Source organism: Trachemys scripta, chromosome 12 (genome assembly GCF_013100865.1).
Source record: "Trachemys scripta elegans isolate TJP31775 chromosome 12, CAS_Tse_1.0, whole genome shotgun sequence".
Taxonomy (NCBI): Eukaryota; Metazoa; Chordata; order Testudines; family Emydidae; genus Trachemys; species Trachemys scripta.
Genome location: NC_048309.1, coordinates 37,355,147 through 37,374,242, shown reverse-complemented (window position 1 = coordinate 37,374,242; position 19,096 = coordinate 37,355,147). Strand labels below are relative to the sequence as shown.

Sequence of the window (19,096 nt, the reverse complement as noted above, 5' to 3'; positions counted from 1 at the left end):
TCTGACCCTGGTCTGAGGCAGTATAAATCTTGTGTGTTTTAAGAAGTAAAGAAAAAATGGGAGAAGATAGGAAAATCATATAATAATAAAAAAATGTCTAGAGATCCACTGACACAATTTATTCATGATCATTGAGTTCCACTGGCAGTAAGTTTGTCACAATGAATTTGTCTCAAAGTTTCAAATGTGGTCCCAAATTTTGGATGTTTCATTATCTTGCAGACCAAGACCTGAGGCCTGATTATGAGAAGTAAGGCGTACCTAGAGCTGCAAATGACTTTAGTTAGAACCACAGAGCCAGTTATCTCATCACAGAAGGCAATCAGGTTGGTCAGGCATGACTTGCCCTTGGTGAATCCATGCTGACTGTTCCTAATTACCTTCCTGTCCTCCAAGTGCTTCAAAATGATTCCTTGAGGACCTGCTCCATGATTTTTCCAGGGACTAAGGTAAGGCTGACCAGTCTGTAGTTCCCTGGATTCTCCTTCTTCCCTTTTTTAAAGATGAGCACTATCTTTGCCTTTTTCCAATCATCCTGGACCTCCCCCGATCACTATGAGTTTTCAGTGATAATGGCCAATGGCTCTGCAATCACATCAGCCAACTCCCTCAGCACTCTTGGCTTGGATGCATTGCATCCAGTCCCATGGACTTGTGCATGTCCAGCTTTTCTAAATAGTCCCTATCCTGTTCTTTCACAATTGAGGGCTGCTCACCTCCTCCTCATACTGTGCTGCCCAGTGCAGCAGTCTGGGAGCTGACCTTGTTTGTGAAGACCAAGGCAAAAAAAAGCATTGAGTACATCTGCTTTTTCCACATCATCTGTCACTAGGTTGCCTCCCTCATTCAGCAAGGGTCCCACACTTTCCCTGACCTTCTTCTTGTTGCTAACATACCTGTTCCCCATCTCCTGGGGGCATGTGAGGATGAGGACATAAACACTCTGAGATGCACTATGAGTTCCAAAGAGGATGGATCTAGAGTGTTCTCAGTGGTAGCACATGACAGAACAAGGAGTAATGGTCTCAAGTGGCAGTGGGGGAGGTTTAGGTTGGATATTAGGAAAAACTTTTTCACTAGGAGGGTGGTGAAGCACTGGAATGGGTTAACTAGGGAGGTGGTGGAATCTCCTTCCATAGAGGTTTTTAAGGTCAGGCTTGACAAAGCCCTGGCTGGGATGATTTAGTTGGGAATTGGTCCTGCTTTGAGCAGGGGCTTGGACTAGATGACCTCCTGAGGTCCCTTCCAACCCTGATATTCTATGATTCTATGCTGGGATACTATGGCAATATAAGTACTATAAATACTGAAAATAGATAGTGCTTTCCATGCATAGATCTCCAAGCATTTTACATTTGGGATAAGTGTCATTATCACCATTTTAGAAATGAGCAAAACAAAGGAAAAATACTATTCAGTGACAGAGCAAGGATTCAAACTGTGGCCTCCTGAATGCAATTGTACATTATTTTATTATCTTTAGAAAAGGAAAATAGATTAAATCAATGTAAATCTGAATTAAATGTATCTGAAAGACACACACTAATCACCAATAATGAGATTTCAGTGCTATCCTGCAACTTGCCGACATACACAAATGTATATCTAAATCCGCTATGGGGAGTCACTGAAAAACTTACCCTTGGCAGCAAAATTATTGCAAAGATGAGGGGGGGAAATGTATGGAAAAAAAAATCTTCCTCTTTCCTCTAAGATCTGATCCCTACAGTTTTTCCTGCTTAATAACCTGCCCTTCATTCTGAGCCAATAATTAATCACGCTTTGACTCCCACCATTTTGACAGCACTAACTAGAAACTACAGACTATAACATTTGGTTTGAGCTGGTTATGGATAAGACTAGCAACAGACCTTTTCAGTTACTGTTCAGAAACCAGTATGTGTCATTCCCCATCACTCATGTTCTGAGTTACAGACTATAGTCATTCATCATTTCTTTTGTTGACGGTCTGTACTTGTGGGTCACATGCACAGGAACAAATTTCTCCCCAAAGGTGAGATTCACCTTAAACAGTCTCCCTCCACACAATTTAAGCCATGCTGTATTCTTCTGTCGTAGAACTAGGCCCAGATAAACTGTTCTCTGTGGGTGGTGAGATGGGAACTCAGAACTTTTTTTGGAATACTCCAAATAAGCCATGGCCACATTGTAATAGGCATATGACAGAGTAGTGGGCTCTGGAAAGAAAGTGTGATCCAGTGTCCCAGAATCACAGAGTAACTGGAACCGAGGGCTAAAGGAAGGAAAATGTCTTGTAGTAAGACCAGGATAGCATGATTCAAGATTTCTGGCTTCTTTTGATGGCTTGGTGAGGAAAGAATGATTGCGGGAACGACAAATGTGTTTCCTATGAATTCACAGCATCCCCCATAATTTTCTGTCTACATTCTCTGTGTGTGCTACTGTAGCAGGGTGGTCACCTGCTCCGGCCCTGAAAGGGTTAAAACCAGCCCTGGGAGAGGGATGAGGCTGTGAAGCAAAGCCTAGGCTGATTGGGGAAGGCAGTAACAGCTGGGGCCATGCCCAAATCAGGCCCAGCTGGTCCCTATAAGGGGCTGTGAACCAGAAGCCCAAACAGTCTCTCTCTGCTTGTAGAGAGAGAAGGACTTGGCTGCTAGGGAACCGAGCAGGGTACTGAGAGTGGAGCAGGGATAGGGGAAGGTTAGAGGAGCTGGGGAGCTCCAGCCTGGAAACCCCCCAGGCTGCGGGTCTAGCTGAGGGCAGAAGACAAGTACTGGGGTTTCAAAGGGACAGCCAAGCAATAGGTAGATGCATCAGGTCCAGACCCAACCTTGCCTATGATGAGTGGCTTACACTGCAGTCTGCCCCAGGATGCGGGGGTGAGTTGGTGATTGGCAGTAGCCTACGACTAAGGCGAGGTGGGGGTAGTGGGGGAGGGTTCCCCTGAGTGGGGAGACCCGGAGAAACAGTGGGGGTACTGTCAAGGGGCAGCACCCAGTGAAAGGATCACCCGGGGTCTGGGAGGGACACGGGGAGCCAGTAGTAGTGCAACACTGTCTGACAGGGGGTGCTCCGGAGGCTGGAAGCTAATTCCCCGAGACGACCAGCAGGAGGCACCACAGGGGTGAGTCCCACACAGTTACAGCTACCTATGATCTAGGACCAGGAAATTCTCCCACTTCTGAGATGGTTTCCTCAGGTCAATTCTGGTCCTTGGCCTCTGCTGAGGCTGCTCATAGGAGGGTGGCAATTGATGCCAGTTTACATAGATGGCATGTTTGGTGGGTGATGTCATTATATGTCTAGGGACTTGTGAAACGTCAATAATTATTTTCATAGATGACCAAGCTGGCCATTTCTTACTTGAGCGGGGTTTGGACAGGTGACTTAGTGATGAAAATGTCAGCTGCATCTCTTTACTACTGATTCATCCCATACACTTCTGCTCTGAGATGTCTATAGCATTCACATGGAAATTACATATGAACTTTCACATGTCCAGTGGGGGCTAAGGCCAAGGAATATCCTGCTCTCCAAAGATGACTTATCAGGGCACAACTTATTCACAGTCCCTGCCACAGTATTAATTTCTGCATGGGTGGGCAAAGGACATATCATCACCTCATGAGTTCAGGTACTGATAGCAACCAGGGCAATCAGACCATCAGACCATGTGTGGAATCCCCTAGGAATCCCCAATGAGGGCCACACAGCTGTTCTTATACCCAATGGACATTACCCAACATCCAAAATTACACCTAAGTATTAAAGCCCTCAGGAGACAGGCTTTTGTGTATCACAGGCATAAAATAGGAGGGACCAAGGTGCTCCAGGCCCCTGCAGTGGCAGAAAATGGATTCCAGCAGGCAATCATAGAATCATAGAACATCAGGGTTGGAAGGGACCTCAGGAGGTCATCTAGTCCAAGCCCCTGCTCAGCGCAGGAACAATTCCCAACTAAATCATCCCAGCCAGGGCTTTGTCAAGCCTGACCTTAAAAACCTCTAAGAAAGGAGATTCCACCACCTAACCCATTCCAGTGCTTCACCACCCTCTTAGTGAAAAAGTGTTTCGTAATATCCAACCTAAACCTCCCCCCCTGCAATTTGAGACCATTACTCCTTGTTCTGTCATGTGCTACCACTGAGAACACTCTAGATCCATCCTCTTTGGAACCCCCTTTCACGTAATTGAAAGCAGCTATCAAATGCCCCCTCATTCTTCTCTTCTGCAGACTAAACAATCCCAGTTCCCTCAGTCTCTCCTCATAAGTCATGTGCTCCAGCCTCCTAATCATTTTTGTTGCCCTCTGCTGGACTCTTTCCAATTTTTCCATATCCTACTTGTAGTGTGGGGCCCAAAACTGGACACAGTGCTCTAGATGAGGCTTCACCAATGTTGAACAGAGGGGAATGATCATGTCCCTTGATCTGCTGGCAATGCCCCTACTTATACAGCTCCAAATGCCGTTAGCCTTCTTGGCAACAAGGGAACACTGTTGCCTCATATCCAGCTTCTCATCCACTGTAATCCCAAGGTCCTTTTCTGCAGAACTGCTGTCTAGCCATTCAGTCCCTAGGCTGTAGCAGTGCATGGGATTCTTCCATCCTAAGTGCGGGACTCTGCACTTGTCCTTGTTGAACCTCATCAGGTTTCTTTTGGTCCAATCCTCTAATTTGTCTAGGTCCCTCTGTATCCTATCCCTACCCTCTAGCATATCTACCACTCCTCCCAGTTTAGTGTCATCTGCAAACTTTCTGAGAGTGCAGTCCACACCATCCTCCAGATCATTAATGAAGATATTGAACAAAACTGGCCCCAGGACCAACCTTTGGGGCACTCCGCTTGATACCGGCTGCCAACTAGACATGGAGCCGTTGATCACTACCCGTTGAGTCAGACGATGTAGCCAGCTTTCTATCCACCTTATAGTCTGTTCATCTAGCCCATACTTCTTTAACTTGCTGGCAAGAATACTGTGGGAGACTGTATCAAAACCTTTCTAAAATCAAGGAATAACACATCCACTGCTTTCACCTCATCCACAGAGCCAGTTATCTCCTCATAGAAGGCAATTAGGTTAGTCAGGCATGACTTGCCCTTGGTGAATCCATGCTAACTGTTCCTGATCATTTTCCTCTCCTCTAAGTGCTATAGAATTGATTCCTTGAGGACCTGCCCAATGATTTTTCCAGGAACTGAGTTGAGGCTGACTGGCCTGTAGTTCCCAGGATTCTCCTTCTTCCATCTTTTAAGATGTGCACTACATTAGCTTTTTTCGACTCATCTGGGACCTCCCCCGATCGCCATGAGTTTTCAAAAATAATGGCCAATGGCTCAATCACATCCGTCCACTCCTTTAACACCGCCAGATGCAGCGCATCCGGCCCCATGGATTTGTGCTCATCCAGTTTTTCTAAATAGTCCTGAACCACTTCTTTCTCCACAGAGGCTGGTCACCTCCTTCCCATTCTCTGCTGCCCAGTGCAGTAGTCCGGGATCTGACCTTGTTCGTGAAGACAGAGGCAAAAAAATCATTGTGTAAATTAGCTTTTTCCACATCCTCTGTCACTAGGTTGCCTCCCTCATTCAATAAGGGGCCCACACTTTCCTCAACTTTCTTCTTGTTGCAAACATACCTGAAGAAACCCTTCTTGTTACTCCTAACATCTCTTGCTAGCTGCAACTCCAAGTGTGATTTGGCCTTCCTGATTTCACTCCTGCATGCCTGAGCAATATTTTTATACTCCTCCTTGGTCATTTGTCCAGTCTTCCACTTCTTATAAGCTTCTTTTTTGTGTTTATTATCAGCTAGGATTTCACTTTTAAGCCAAGCTGGTCATCTGTGTTGTGGAAAAACGTCCATGTGTTGTATTTGGATCAGAATCGCCTGAGGCCTCTTTATTTTCATGCATGCACAGGGTGTACCAGTGAACTGGCAATCCCCCCAACTACAGATTTTCAAATAGCTTATATAACATAAAACCACAATTAGGTAATGCATACTTTCTTATCAACATTATTGCCATATTTGGAATACATTCCCCCAAGAAGAGCTGTGCCCCTAGTTGGTTCCTCCAGCACTTGCACTAGGAAATTGTCCCCTACACTTTCCAAAAACTTCCTGGATCCATTCCCTTTGCTTCAGAGGAAGACCAAAAAATCCCACCAAAGGTCCCTGCCAATCTGATCTGAGGGAAAATTCCTTTCTGACCACACATCTGGTGATCAGTTAGACCCTGAGTATGTGAGCGAAAACCAGCCAGCCAAGCACCTGAGAGAGAGAGAGAATGCTTGGTGCCATATAAGTGCCTTTGCCTTTCCTGTCCAATGTCCTATCTCCAGTCACAGGCATCCCTGGTGTGCCAGAGGAAGAAAAGAAAACAAAAAGAGAAACAAACAAAAAATCCCCAGACTACATTGGAGCAGAGGGAATGCCTTCCTGATGCCTGTGTGTGACAAATGGCTGGGATTTTCAGAGCAATTTAAAGGAAGTATGAGCCCACCTCCCACTGACTAACACCCATTGGCCCCTTTGAACACCCCTGACTTATTACACAGAGCTTTATAACATGTCCCTTTTTGGTTTGTTTCATACTAACCTGAACCCTGAGTGGCCAGATGATTATCCCAAGAGTCTGAAATCTAACATTTTCGGTGAAACACACAGAAGCCCAAGTATGGCTGTGCAATCTTCCCCCTGTACCACTCCCTGGACATGTGCCTCTGTGCTTCCCAAGAGGGACCCTTACCATAGTGACAGAGGATTTCCTTCTTCATGTCCCTGGACAGACCACAAGGAAACAAATTATTGCCAGTAATGTTGCTGTTTGAGTGATGGGGGCACCTGTTCTGTGGGAACTGCACAAAGATCCCCAGGCCATTCCATAACTGAACTTTGATGCTTGTGTTAACATTACTACTAGTGGCCTAGCAGGGGAATGACCGCAGTGCTGGTAGAGATGGATGCAAGCCTGTATGATGACACCCCAAAGTTCTGTGATGTTTTTATCCATTGGTGTTTGTCCAATGATAAAGAGAGTGGACATTTGTAAAATCAGAGGCTGGAAAAAGTTCTCAGCTGGCATTTTCAAAGGGGTCTTGTTTTCAAAGAGGCCCAGCTACTACTGAAACACAAAAATCCAGTGACTGGAATAATCTTTTTTTCTGTATCAACCTCCGACCAGGTCGTTCTGCGTGATCTAGCAGTGAAATAGGCCATATTGGAGCTGAGCTGGGAACAGACCGACATCTTGTAAAGCTCATGAGTGTTGGTACTGGGCTCTGTATTTGGCCCATTTTAAACAGACTGGGCCTTCTGTAGAACTCCTATCTGACCATGAGTGCAGTTTAGAAAATCCTTATTGTCTGGGAGGGCTCAGCAATAGTTTTGGAGGTTTTTTGGGGGGACCTTTCTCTAATGTTTTTGGCTGAAATTTTCAAAACCACTTAGGGGATTATGGACATTTGGTTCTCAATTCAATTAATGGGAACAGGCAGTGATGAGCTGCCAAAAAATTAACAACCGGTTCCCTCCTCCTCACCCCACGAGGCGGTCGTGCCCCCCCGCCTCCTAGAACTCCTGCCCCATCCAGCCCCCAACATTCCTTGATGCCCCCGGGACCCCTGCCCCATCCACCCCCCTTCCCTGTCCCCTGACTGCCCCCTGCCACTCCATCCAACCCCTCCTCTCATTCCTGATGGACCCCAGAACTCCAGCCCCATCCAACCACCCCTTCTCTCTGTCCCCTGACTGCCCCTGGAACTCCTGCCCCTGACTGCCCCCAGCCACCCCTTTCAATCCCCTCTCCTTCCTGACTGCCCTCCTGGGACCCCTGCCCCCATTCAACCCCCTGTTCCCTGTCCTCTGATCGCCCCGACTGCTATCCACCCCCCTGAACTCCCTTGCCCTCTTCCAACACCCCTCCTTGCTCCCTTAACATGCTGTAGGCCAGACCAGGGGTGCTGGGCTGGGCCGAAGTCTCTTGGCCGGAGCTGGGGCCGGGGCCGGGCCGAAGTTTCTTGGCCGGAGGCAGGGGCGCTCGGCCGGAGCTGGGACTAGGACCGGGACCACTCGTCCGGAGCCAGGACCTGGACTGGGGCCAGGGCCAGGGCCAGGGCCGGGGACGGGGACGGGCCAAAGTCTCTTGGCCGGAGCTGGAGCCGGGGCCGCGCCGAAGTCTCTTGGCTGGAGCCAGGGCGCTCGGCCAGGCCCGGGCTGGAGCCGCTTGGCCAGAGCTGGAGCCAGGTCCAGGTTGAAGTCTCTCCGCCGGGGCTGGGATGGAGCCGCTCGGCCAGGACTGGGCTGGGCCGTGCCATGCCTCCCTGGAGCCCTCCTCGTGCCCCCCCGCCTCAGCTTACCTTGTGAAGCTGCTGCTTGTTTCTGAACCATCCCAGGCTTCCTGTGCGAACATCTGATTCGCGGGAAGCAGGGGAGGGGGAGGAGGAGGAGAAGGGGGGCAGAGCGTTCAGGGGAGGAGCCAAGGAAGCAGAGGTGAGTTGAGACTGGGGGCAGGGAGCTGGAGCTTTACCAGTTGTCAAGTTTAAAAGCCCTTTTAGAACCCACATGGGACAACCGGTTCTAAAATGGCTTCTAAATTTAACAACCAGTTCCTGTGAACCAGTGCGAACCGACTCCAGCTCACGACTGGGAACAGGGATTCTGAGTTGCCTGGCAGCTTTGAAATTAGCTAGGAAGCTGGACATGCTGTTGGAATACCATGTCCATTTCTGGCACCCACAATTGAAGACGGTGGTTGTTTAATTGGAGAGGGTTCAGAGAAGACCCACAAGACTGAATAAAACCTTACAGTGATATACTCAAAGAGCTCAATGTATTTAGCTTAACAAAGAGAAGGTTAAGGCTAATTACAGTCTATAAGTATCTGCATAGGGAAGAAATATTTAATTATGGACTCTTCTATCAAGCAGAGAAAGGTATGATCCGATGGCTGGAAGTTGAAGATACACAAATACAGATTGGAAATAAAGTGGTCATCTTTAATGGTGAGCGTAATTAAACATTAGAACAATTTACCAAAGGCCGTGGCAGATTCTCCATCACTGACGATTTATAAATCAAGATGTTTGCTAAAAGATCTGTTCTAGCAATATTTGGGGAAGTTCTATGGCCTGTGTCCTACAGGAAGTCCGACTAGAGGATCAAAATGGTCCCTTCTGGCTTTGAAATCTATGAAAAATCTTAGCCTTAGCAATCTAATCAGCAGCTATGACATGGGCAGTGGCACTACATGCTCTCCATGCCAGCCTTTGTCAATGTTCATCTCGCTCTCACTCTCTGTTTCACTCATCAGCATGGTGTGTAAAGTAAGAGACACATCCAGGTCCCCAAATCCTAATTGTTGAATAAGGCCAGAGACAACAGCTGAACAGTTCCCCCCACTCCCAAAGGGTGGTACTACAGGTGCTGTAGTCCTTGGGGAGTCAAATCCAGTCCTGGTGTAAAAGAGCACAACCCCACTGTAGGCCTCTCCCCTTTTCATTCATCATCAGAACATTGACCATTGCTGGACCAAAACATTCGCCCTCCTCCAACAAGAGAAGTTCCATATCTGTTTTTTCCCCATCAACTTAGGGTATGTCTACACTACAAAATTAGGTTGAATTTATAGAAGCCAGTTTTATAGATATCGGTTTTATACAGTCGGTTGTGTGTGTCCCCACATAAAATGCTCTAATTGCATGAAGTCGGTGGACCGCATCCACAGTACTGAGGCTAGCGTCGACTTCTGGAGCATTGCACTGTGGATAGCTATCCCACAGTTCCCACAGTCTCCGCCACCCATTGGAATTCTGGGTTGAGATCCCAATGCCTGATGAGGCAAAACAGTGTCGCGGGAGGTTCTGGGTACATGTCATCAGGCCCCTCCCCCTCCGTCAGAGCAATGGCAGACAATCGATTCGTGCCTTTTTACCTGGGTTACCTGTGTAGACAACATACCACGGCAAGCATGGAGCCCACTCAGCTCAGCTCAGCTCACCATCACCATATGTCATCTGGGTGCCGACAGACGTGGTACTGCATTGTTAAACAGCAGCAGCTAATTGCCTTTTGGCAGTAGACGGTGCAGTATGACTGGTAGCCTTCATCGGCTATCTGGGTGCTGGCAGACATGGGGCTGCATTGCTACACAGCAGCAGCCCCTTGCCTTTTGGCAGTAGATGGTGTATTACGACTCGTATCCGTCATCCTCGTATTCCAGTTCAATCAGAGGCACCTGGGCAGACATGCTTTGTCTCCTGGAGACTCAGTCCTGCCGGCAGTCCTACTGAACCATCTTGACGATGATGGCTAGCAGTCGTAGTACAGTATCTTCTGCCAAGCACCCAGAAGATGCTGAGGGCTATCAGTCATGCTGCACCATCTGCTGCCAGCTTAAGATGTAAAAAATAGATGTATTCATTTACTTCCCCCTCCCTCCGTAAAATCAATGGCCTTCTAAACCCAGGGTTTTGAGTTCAATCTTTGGGGGGGCCATTCTGTGTGACAGTTGTTTGTGTTTCTCCCTGATGCACAGCCACCTTTGTTGATTTTAATTCCCTGTACCTGTACACCATGTCGTCAGTCCTCCCCTCCCTCCATCAGTTTCGCGACTTTTTTAAGCCCAGACGCCATAGCACTGGGATCATGGAGCCTGCTCTGATCACCGCGGCAATTATGAGCACTATGAACACCATGTGCATTGTCCTGGAGTATATGCAGAGCCAGGACATGCCAAAGCAAAACCAGGACCAGCCGAGGAGGCGATTGCAGTACGGCGACGAGAGTGATGAGGAAATTGACATGGACATAGACCTCTCACAAAGTACAGGCCCCAGCAATGTGCAAATCATGGTTTTACTGGGACAAGTTCATGGTGTGGAACGCCAATTCTGGGCCTGGGAAACAAGCACAGACTGGTCGGACCGCATCGTGTTGCAGGTGTGGGACGATTCCCAGTGGCTGCGAAACTTTCGCATGAGTAAGTGCACTTTCATGGAACTTTGTGACTTGCTTTCCCCTGCCCTGAAGCACCAGAATACGAGGATGAGAGCAGCCCTCACAGTTGAGAAGCGAGTGGCGATAGCCCTGTGGAAGCTTGCAACGCCAGACAGCTACCGGTCAGTCGGGAATCAATTTGGAGTGGGCAAATCTACTGTGGGAGCTGCTGTGATCCAAGTTGCCAGGGCAATCAAAGACCTGGTGATATCAATGATAGTGACTCTGGGAAATGTGCAGGTCATAGTGGATGGCTTTCCTGCAATGGGATTCCCAAACTGTGGTGGGGTGATAGATGGAACCTATATCCCTATCTTGGCACCGGAGCACCAAGCCACTGAGTACATAAACCGCAAGGGGTACTTTTCAATGCTGCTGCAAGCCCTGGTGGATCACAAGGGATGTTTCACCAACATCAACGTAGGATGGCTGGGAAAAGTACATGATGCTCGCATATTCAGGCACTCTGGTCTGTTTTGAAAGCTGGAGGAAGGGACTTTCTTTCTGGACCAGAAAATAAACATTGGGGATGTTGAAATGCCTATCATTATCCTTGGGGACCCAGCCTACCCTTAATGCCATGGCTCATGAAGCCGTACACAGGCAGCCTGGACAGTAGTCAGGACCTGTTCAACTATAGGCTGAGCAAGTGCCGAAGGGAGGTGGAATGTGCATTTGGACATTTAAAAGTGCGCTGGCGCAGCTTACTGACTCGGATAGACTTCAGCGAAACCAATATCCCCATTGTTATTGCTGCTTGCTGTGCACTCCACAATATCTGTGAGAGTAAGCAGGAGACATTTATGGCGGGGTGGGAGGTTGAGGCAAATTGCCCGGCTGCTGATTACGCGCAGCCAGACACCAGGGTGGTTAGAAGAGTACAGCAGGGTGCGGTGCACATCAGAGAAGCTTTGAAAATTAGTTTTGTGACTGGCGAGGCTACTGTGTGAAACTTCTGTTTGTTTCTCCTGAATGAACCCTCTGCTCCCCCCCCCCCCGTGGTTCACTCTACTTCCCTGTAAACCAACCACCCCACCCTCCCCTCCTGCCTTCGAGCACCGCTTGCAGAGGCAATAAAGTCATTGTTACTTCTCATTCATGCATTCTTTATTAATTTATCACACAACTAGGGAGATAATTGCCAAGGTAGCCCAGGATGAGTGGGGGAGGAGGGAAGGAAAAGGACACACTGCAGTTTAAAACTTTAAAACTTTAACACTTATTGAAGGCCAGCCTTCTGATGCTCGGGCAATCATCTGGGGTGGAGCGACTGGGTGGCCGGAGGCCTCCCCACCGTGTTCTTGGGCATCTGGGAGAGGAGGCAATGGGCCTTGGGGAGGAGGGCTGTTGGTTACACAGGGGCTATAGCAGCGGTCTCTGCTCCTGCTGCCTTTCCTGCAGCTCAACCATACGCTGGAGCATATCAGTTTGATGCTCCAGCAGCCGGAGCATCGACTCTTGCCTTCTGTCTGCAAGCTGACGTCACCTATCATCTTCAGTCCGCCACCTGCTCTGTTCAGCCCGCGATTCATCCCCCCACCTCTCCTCTCGTTCAAATTGTGATTTTTTGCACTCTGACATTGACTGCCTCCACACATTCTGCTATGCTCTTTCAACGTGGGAGGACATCTGGAGCTCCGTGAACATATCATCCCGAGTCCACCATTTTCTCCTTCTAATCTTCGCTAGCCTCTGAGAAGGAGAAACATTTGCAGCTGGTGGAGGAGAAGGGAGAGGTGGTTAAAAAAGCCACATTTTAGAGAACAATGGGTACATTCTTTCACGTTAAATTTTGCTGTTCACATTACACAGGCCATGTGCTTTCGTTACAAGGTCGCATTTTTCCTCTTATATTGAGGGCCTGCCGGTTTGATGTGCGAGATCACTCACGCAGTGCCAGGCAACAGAATTCAGCTTGCAGGCAGCCATGATAAGCCACGGTCTTTTGACTTTTTTAACCTTCATAACATGTGGGAATGGTTTCAAACAGCAGCGCCCTCATTTCCCATACCAAGCACCCGTTGGGTTGACCATTTAAAATGGGTTTGCAATGTAAAAGGAGGGGCTGCAGTTTCCGGGTTAACATGCAGCACAAACCCAAATAACCCCCCCCACACACACCCAATTATCGGGGATGATCACTTCACCCCTCCCCCCCACCACGTGGCTAACAGCGGGGAACATTTCTGTTCAGCCAAGCAGGAACAGGCACTTCTGAATGTCCCCTTAATAAAATCACCCCATTTCAACCAGGTGACCGTGAATGATATCACTCTCCTGAGGATAACAAATAGAGATAAGGAATGGATGTTGTCTGCATGCCAGTAAACACCGGGACCATACGCTGCCATGCTTTGATATGCAATGATTCCAGACTACGTGCTACTGGCCTGGCGTGGTAAAGTGTCCTACCATGGCGGACGGGATAAGGCAGCCCTCCCCAGAAACCTTTGGCAAAGGCTTTGGGAGTACATGAAGAAGAGCTTTCTGGAGATGTTCCTGGAGGATTTCCGCTCCATCCCCATACACGTTAACAGACTTTTCCAGTAGCTGTACTGGCTGCGATTGCCAGGGCAAATTAATCATTATTCATTAAACATGCTTGCTTTTAAACCATGTGTAATATTTACAAAGGTACACTCACCAGAGGTCCCTTGTGCGCCCTCAGGGTGTGGGAACACACCTTGGGTGAGTTCAGGGGTTACTGGTTCCAGGTCCAGTGTGATAAACATATCCTGGCTGTTGGGGAAACTGGTTTCTCCGCTTCCTTGCTGTGAGCTATCTTCATTGTCTTCATCATCACCATCTTCCATGTACCCGAACCCGCTTCCCTGTTGTGTGTTTCTTCATTGATGGAGTCAAAGCACACGGTTGGGGTAGTGGTGGCTGCACCCCCTAGAATGGCATGCAGCTCTGTGTAGAAGCGGCATGTTTGTGGCTCTGCCCCAGACCTTCCGTTTGCCTCTCTGGCTTTGTGGTAACCTTGCCTTAGCTCCTTAATTTTCATGCGGCACTACTGTGCATCCCTGTTACGGCCTCTGTCCTTCATCGCCTTTGAGACCTTTTCAAATATTTTGCCATTTCGTTTACTGATACAGAGTTCAACTAGCACTGATTCATCTCTCCATATGGGGAGCAGATCCTGTACCTCCCATTCTGTCCATGCTGGAGCTCTTTTGTGATCCTGGGACTCCATCACAGTTACCTGTGCTGATGAGCTCTGCGTGGTCACCTGTGCTCTCCCCGCTGGGCAAACAGGAAATGAAATTCAAAAGTTCGCGGGGCTTTTCCTGTCTACCTGGTCAGTGCATCTGAATTGAGAGTGCTGTCCAGAGCAGTCACAATGAAGCACTGTGGGATAGCTCCTGGAGGCCAATAATGTTGAATTCCATCCACACTACCCCTAATCCGACCCGCAAAGGCCGATTTTAGCGCTAATCCCCTCATCGGAGGTGAAGTAAAGAAACCGGTTTAAAGGGTCCTTTAAGTCGAAAGAAAGGGTTCCTTGTGTGGACGTGTCCAGGTTTAATTTGATTTAATGCTGCTAAAGTCGACCTAAACTCGTAGTGTAGACCAGGCCTAAGTCATTTCATATCCTCAATCCACCCCTTTGAGGACAGCTTGGGAGAACAGGTAGGCCATTGGACACATCTTGCAGGTTAGCAGACTTTGGCTGTCACATGAGAAGACAATTCCACTGTCAATGAACCATGAGTTGTTTGCTCAGTTGCCTCTGCAGATTATAGTTGCACTGGGATATAGATTACTAGATGAGATAAGATACTCTGTACCTTGGTGGTTTTAACGAGGCCTAATTTCTGGAAGTGTTACTGTTGTCTAGGCAGGAATTTGCCCTGATAGGTGGTGACTGGACATTGGTGTTTAACAAAATATACAGCAGGGGTAGGCAACCTATGGCACATGTGCCGAAGGCAGAACACGAACTGATTTTCAGTGGCACTCACGCTGCCCGGGTTCTGGCCATCGGTCTGGGGGGCTCTGTATTTTAATTTAATTTTAAATGAAGCTTCTTAAACATTTTAAAAACCTTATTTACTTTACATGCAACAATAGTTTAGTTATATATTATAGACTTATAGAAAGAGACATTCTAAAAATGTTAAAATGTATTACTGGCACGCAAAACCTTACATTAGAGTGAATAAATGAAGACTCGGCACACCACTTCTGAAAGGTTGCCGACCCCTGATATACAGCATAACATTGCAAAATACAAAACTGGTGATCTGCACCTTTATTTAAGTCTCCCAGAAGCCTGAGCGAGCTCCTACCTGCTGTCATTCGAAGAACTAAAAGAATACAGGAAAAACAGATTTCTGTGAATAGTCATTTTACTTTTTAATTACATTTCAATCAGCTGAACGGATGTCTCCTTTGTGTTTAGATTCCCTGAATCCTCCAGCAAAGAAGACATTCATGTTCATGGAAACAGTGAACTTGAAGCAGCTGGTTTGGGATTTTCAAAGGGGCCCAAGGGGAGTTGCTGAATTCCTCTGAATATGGATAGCAGTTGGATGTCTAATTACCACTGGCCCAGATGAAAATCTCATTCATACACCCTAATCCAACAAACAAATAAACAGACAACTAAACTCTTTAGCATGTTTAGAGCCTTCCAGGGGACAACTCCCATTATTAAAGTTAGGGACTTGCTGAGGTGGTTTTCCAGATCAGTACCTTAGTTCAGAATATTCAAAGGTGCTGAGTTTTAAATTAATAATCACTGTATTTGGACAAGAAGCTATGATAATCTAGATCAGATGAGGAGCTGCCCCTTCATTTATAAGAAACTTGTTTATAATGCATCAGTGTATCCAACCAGGAAAGAGAAACAGAGCCTGTTAAAATATAACCGGTCAAAAAGCACTGCTTTTCTCTGTCACATTTAGAATTTACACCCATGCACAAATATGGCCTTCTAATAATAACAATAATAATAACCAACTTCTAGGATCCAGGGCACCTTCAGACACATTGGGATCCTTGTGTGGATGAGAGGCCATTGGCCAAATCCAGACCCCATTGATATGAATGTCTAAATCCCAACTGTTATAGTAACTGAGCTAGCTGCACTTCTGCCCCCTTCTCTGGTCTCTCTGAGTGCACCTTTCAGGTTTTGGCCTTGTGCCTGCCCCACTCTTCGTGTGGAATCATGCAATTCTCCCCCTCTGAAACTGAGTCCCAACCACAGCACCCTGTGACCTGGCTGTAATTTCCCAAAAGCTATTCTTCCTCTTAGTATATGTGCAACGTGCTTCAGGTGGCATCCAACCAACATTCATCAATAAGTTTGGTTCACTGGTTGGATCACTAACTTCCCTGTCCCAGGCTAGGTACTGATGGGGACCGAGACGTGAACGCTGATCCATGCCCCCATCCCCACCCCAAAATATATGACTGGGTTTGATGACTGAAGTTTGTCCCGGAGGAGCTGTGACCAGTGCTGAGTTGGGTAACCAGAGAGCCTTCTCTCAACAAATAGTTCATTTACCTCAGAAGGACCAAAATAACCCACAACAAAACAAAACAAAACAAAACACTGAAAAGACAAATGATTACAGCACAACTCCATGTCCGTCACACTAAAAGTCCCAATGGAATAAAAAATTGGCCTCATACTCCAGGCTCAGATTATTTTAGGAAACATGGCAATGCTTTTACTTCACAAAACCCTTTCTACAATAGCAAGACTGACACAACTTTTTTTAGATAAAAATATTTTAAAATATTTCTATGCACAGCTCTAGATGCCCTAACACATTATTAATATCACACTCAAATCCCAATTTCATTAAAATAATCATCAGAATGGGAATCCAGGCATTATGATACTTACAGAAACTCTTTTCTGCCGATCATCATTATGGAAAATAAAATTGCAGCTCTCTAAGAAAAACCTTTCAAAGAGATGATGACATTGACTCCCCCAAAACATGGCCAAAAAAACCCAACACCTAGCCATCTAATCATATATACCTCTCCTTTCAAAAAACAAACCAAATTTAGAAAAAAGAAGCCAATCAACAAACAAACCAATAAACAAAACATAAACAAAAGAAGAGGCAATCAAGCAAAGAAACAAAAGTATTCATACCCCAAGTAAAATTTCTATCATGAAGTAGGAGGAGAGGCAGACACTACATGATGTTCACTAGGGATTCATCTGTAGCTATTGATTTTGCATGAAAGGTGCTCAGATAGCATGGTGATAGTGGCAGTATAAATCCTTAAAATAACTAAATGTGTATGGGAACACAGAGGTTCTGTTCTTATTTACATCAGCATAATCCTACAGTAAGACCATTGACTTCAGTGGAGGTAGTCTGGATTTCTACTACTGCATAAACAAGCATGCACTCATCGGCCTCATGCAGACAATTAAATGATCAGTTGTTTATATCTCTCAAGAAACTCCAAATGAAATCACAGTCAAGAGAGAGAGACAGACATTTCATTTTTGGTCAATAACCTCCACCTAGTGAGTGTCCTCAGAGCAGCTTTGATCTCTTTGTTCCTCATGCTGTAGATGATCGGATTCATCACTGGCAGCAGCATGAAATAGAGCACAGCTGCCACAAGAGCCAGGCCTGACATTGAGCTGGAGGTGGGTTTCAGGTAGGTAAAGAATACAGTGGAAACAAACAAGGAGATGACAATGAGGCGAGGAAGGCAGGTGGAGAAAGCTTTATGCCGGCCCTGCTCCAAGGGGATTCTTAGCACAGTTTTGAAGATCTGAACATAGGACGCAATTATTAAAACAAAACTGCTTAAGACTAAGCACACACTAAAAGCCATGACCCCATTTTCACTGAGGTATGAGTCAGTGCAGGCGAGCTTGAGTATCTGGGGGATTTCACAGAAGAACTGATCCACCATGTTGCCTCCACAGAAGGAGATTGAAAATGTGTTCCCAGTGTGCAGGGCAGAGTAGAGAACACTGCTGATCCAGGCACTGGCTGCCATTTGGACACAAGCTTTCCTGTTCATCACTCTCTCGTAGTGCAGGGGTTTGCAGATGGCAACATATCGGTCATACACCATGATGGTGAGTAAGGCAACATCTCCTGAGACAAAGAAGACAAAGAGAAAGATTTGGACAACACATCCAGAATAAGAGATGGACCTGGTGTTCATGAGGGAATTAGCCATGGACTTGGGAATGGTGACAGAAATGGAGCCAATGTCTAAGATGGCCAAATTGACCAGGAAGAAGTACATGGGGGTGTGAAGATAATGATCCAGGGCTACAACCATGATGATGAGAAGATTCCCCATCAGGGCTGCCAGGTAAATCATTAGAAACATCACTAAGTACAAAATCTGCAGCTCCCGAACATCAGAGAATCCCAGAAGAAGGAACTTAGTCATAGTGGTTTGGTTGGACATTTCTTTCTCAGGACATCATGTGTTGCCTGTGGAGGGAAAGAGAAGGGGAAGGCCAGGATTACAGGGACAAAGGGAATGGCTTTGATTCTCTCTCTGTAACATCCCATGATGTGACAGCAATTGCCACTTTCATTGACTAGGAGTGGTGAGTGCTCCTCACTGCAGACAATCAGTTCACTAGGCAGGTGTGTTATTACACTAGTAGAAATTGGATTAGCTCTCTTAATGTTTAGGGAGCTACATCATCTGGGCTTCTGGCCCAAGAAGTGGCTTAATAAAATGCAGAATGAAGGAGAGAACAAAGGACAACCCAAATCCAGCAGTTCTAGCCAAGATGGTTCCTTATTGCTGCAAAGAGCAGGCTCCCAATTTGGGTGTGAAACCAAAATACTGACAAACCACCACAACCTGATTCCTACATTCCAGTGAAACACAACAGAGTAACCCAGTTCTTAAGGGGTAGCTTGTCTGTAATGGTTCTACTCCACACCATAGACTGGGGCTGGGGTTGGGGCTACATCAGTGGAGTGGGGCTGAGTAGAGGAGGGGCTTGTGGTCAGAGGGGCTAAGCAAGGAGTCCTGAGGAAGCTGAATCAGGAACTATGGTTAGGGAATTGACTCTGGGCTGTGAGAGGCTGGGAGGGACTATGTGGTAGAGGGTTCTGATTTGGGAAGGAGGGGATTAGGGGATGTGGTTGTTTGTCTTGG

The 19,096-nt window shown here is 47.0% G+C and overlaps 1 protein-coding gene across 1 annotated transcript; it reads right to left on the bottom strand.

Moving 5' to 3' along the window:
• Positions 1-17,431: 17,431 nt before the first annotated feature.
• Positions 17,432-18,388, bottom strand: LOC117885401 (olfactory receptor 14A16-like). Its single transcript, XM_034786709.1, has one exon. It carries the CDS (start codon positions 18,386-18,388, stop codon positions 17,432-17,434), a length of 957 nt encoding a protein of 318 aa, XP_034642600.1.
• Positions 18,389-19,096: the final 708 nt, after the last annotated feature.

Excerpts from the sequence above, each read along its gene's own strand:
- LOC117885401 (XM_034786709.1), bottom strand. The coding sequence starts at position 18,388 with ATGTCCAACCAAACCACTATGACTAAGTTCCTTCTTCTGGGATTCTCT.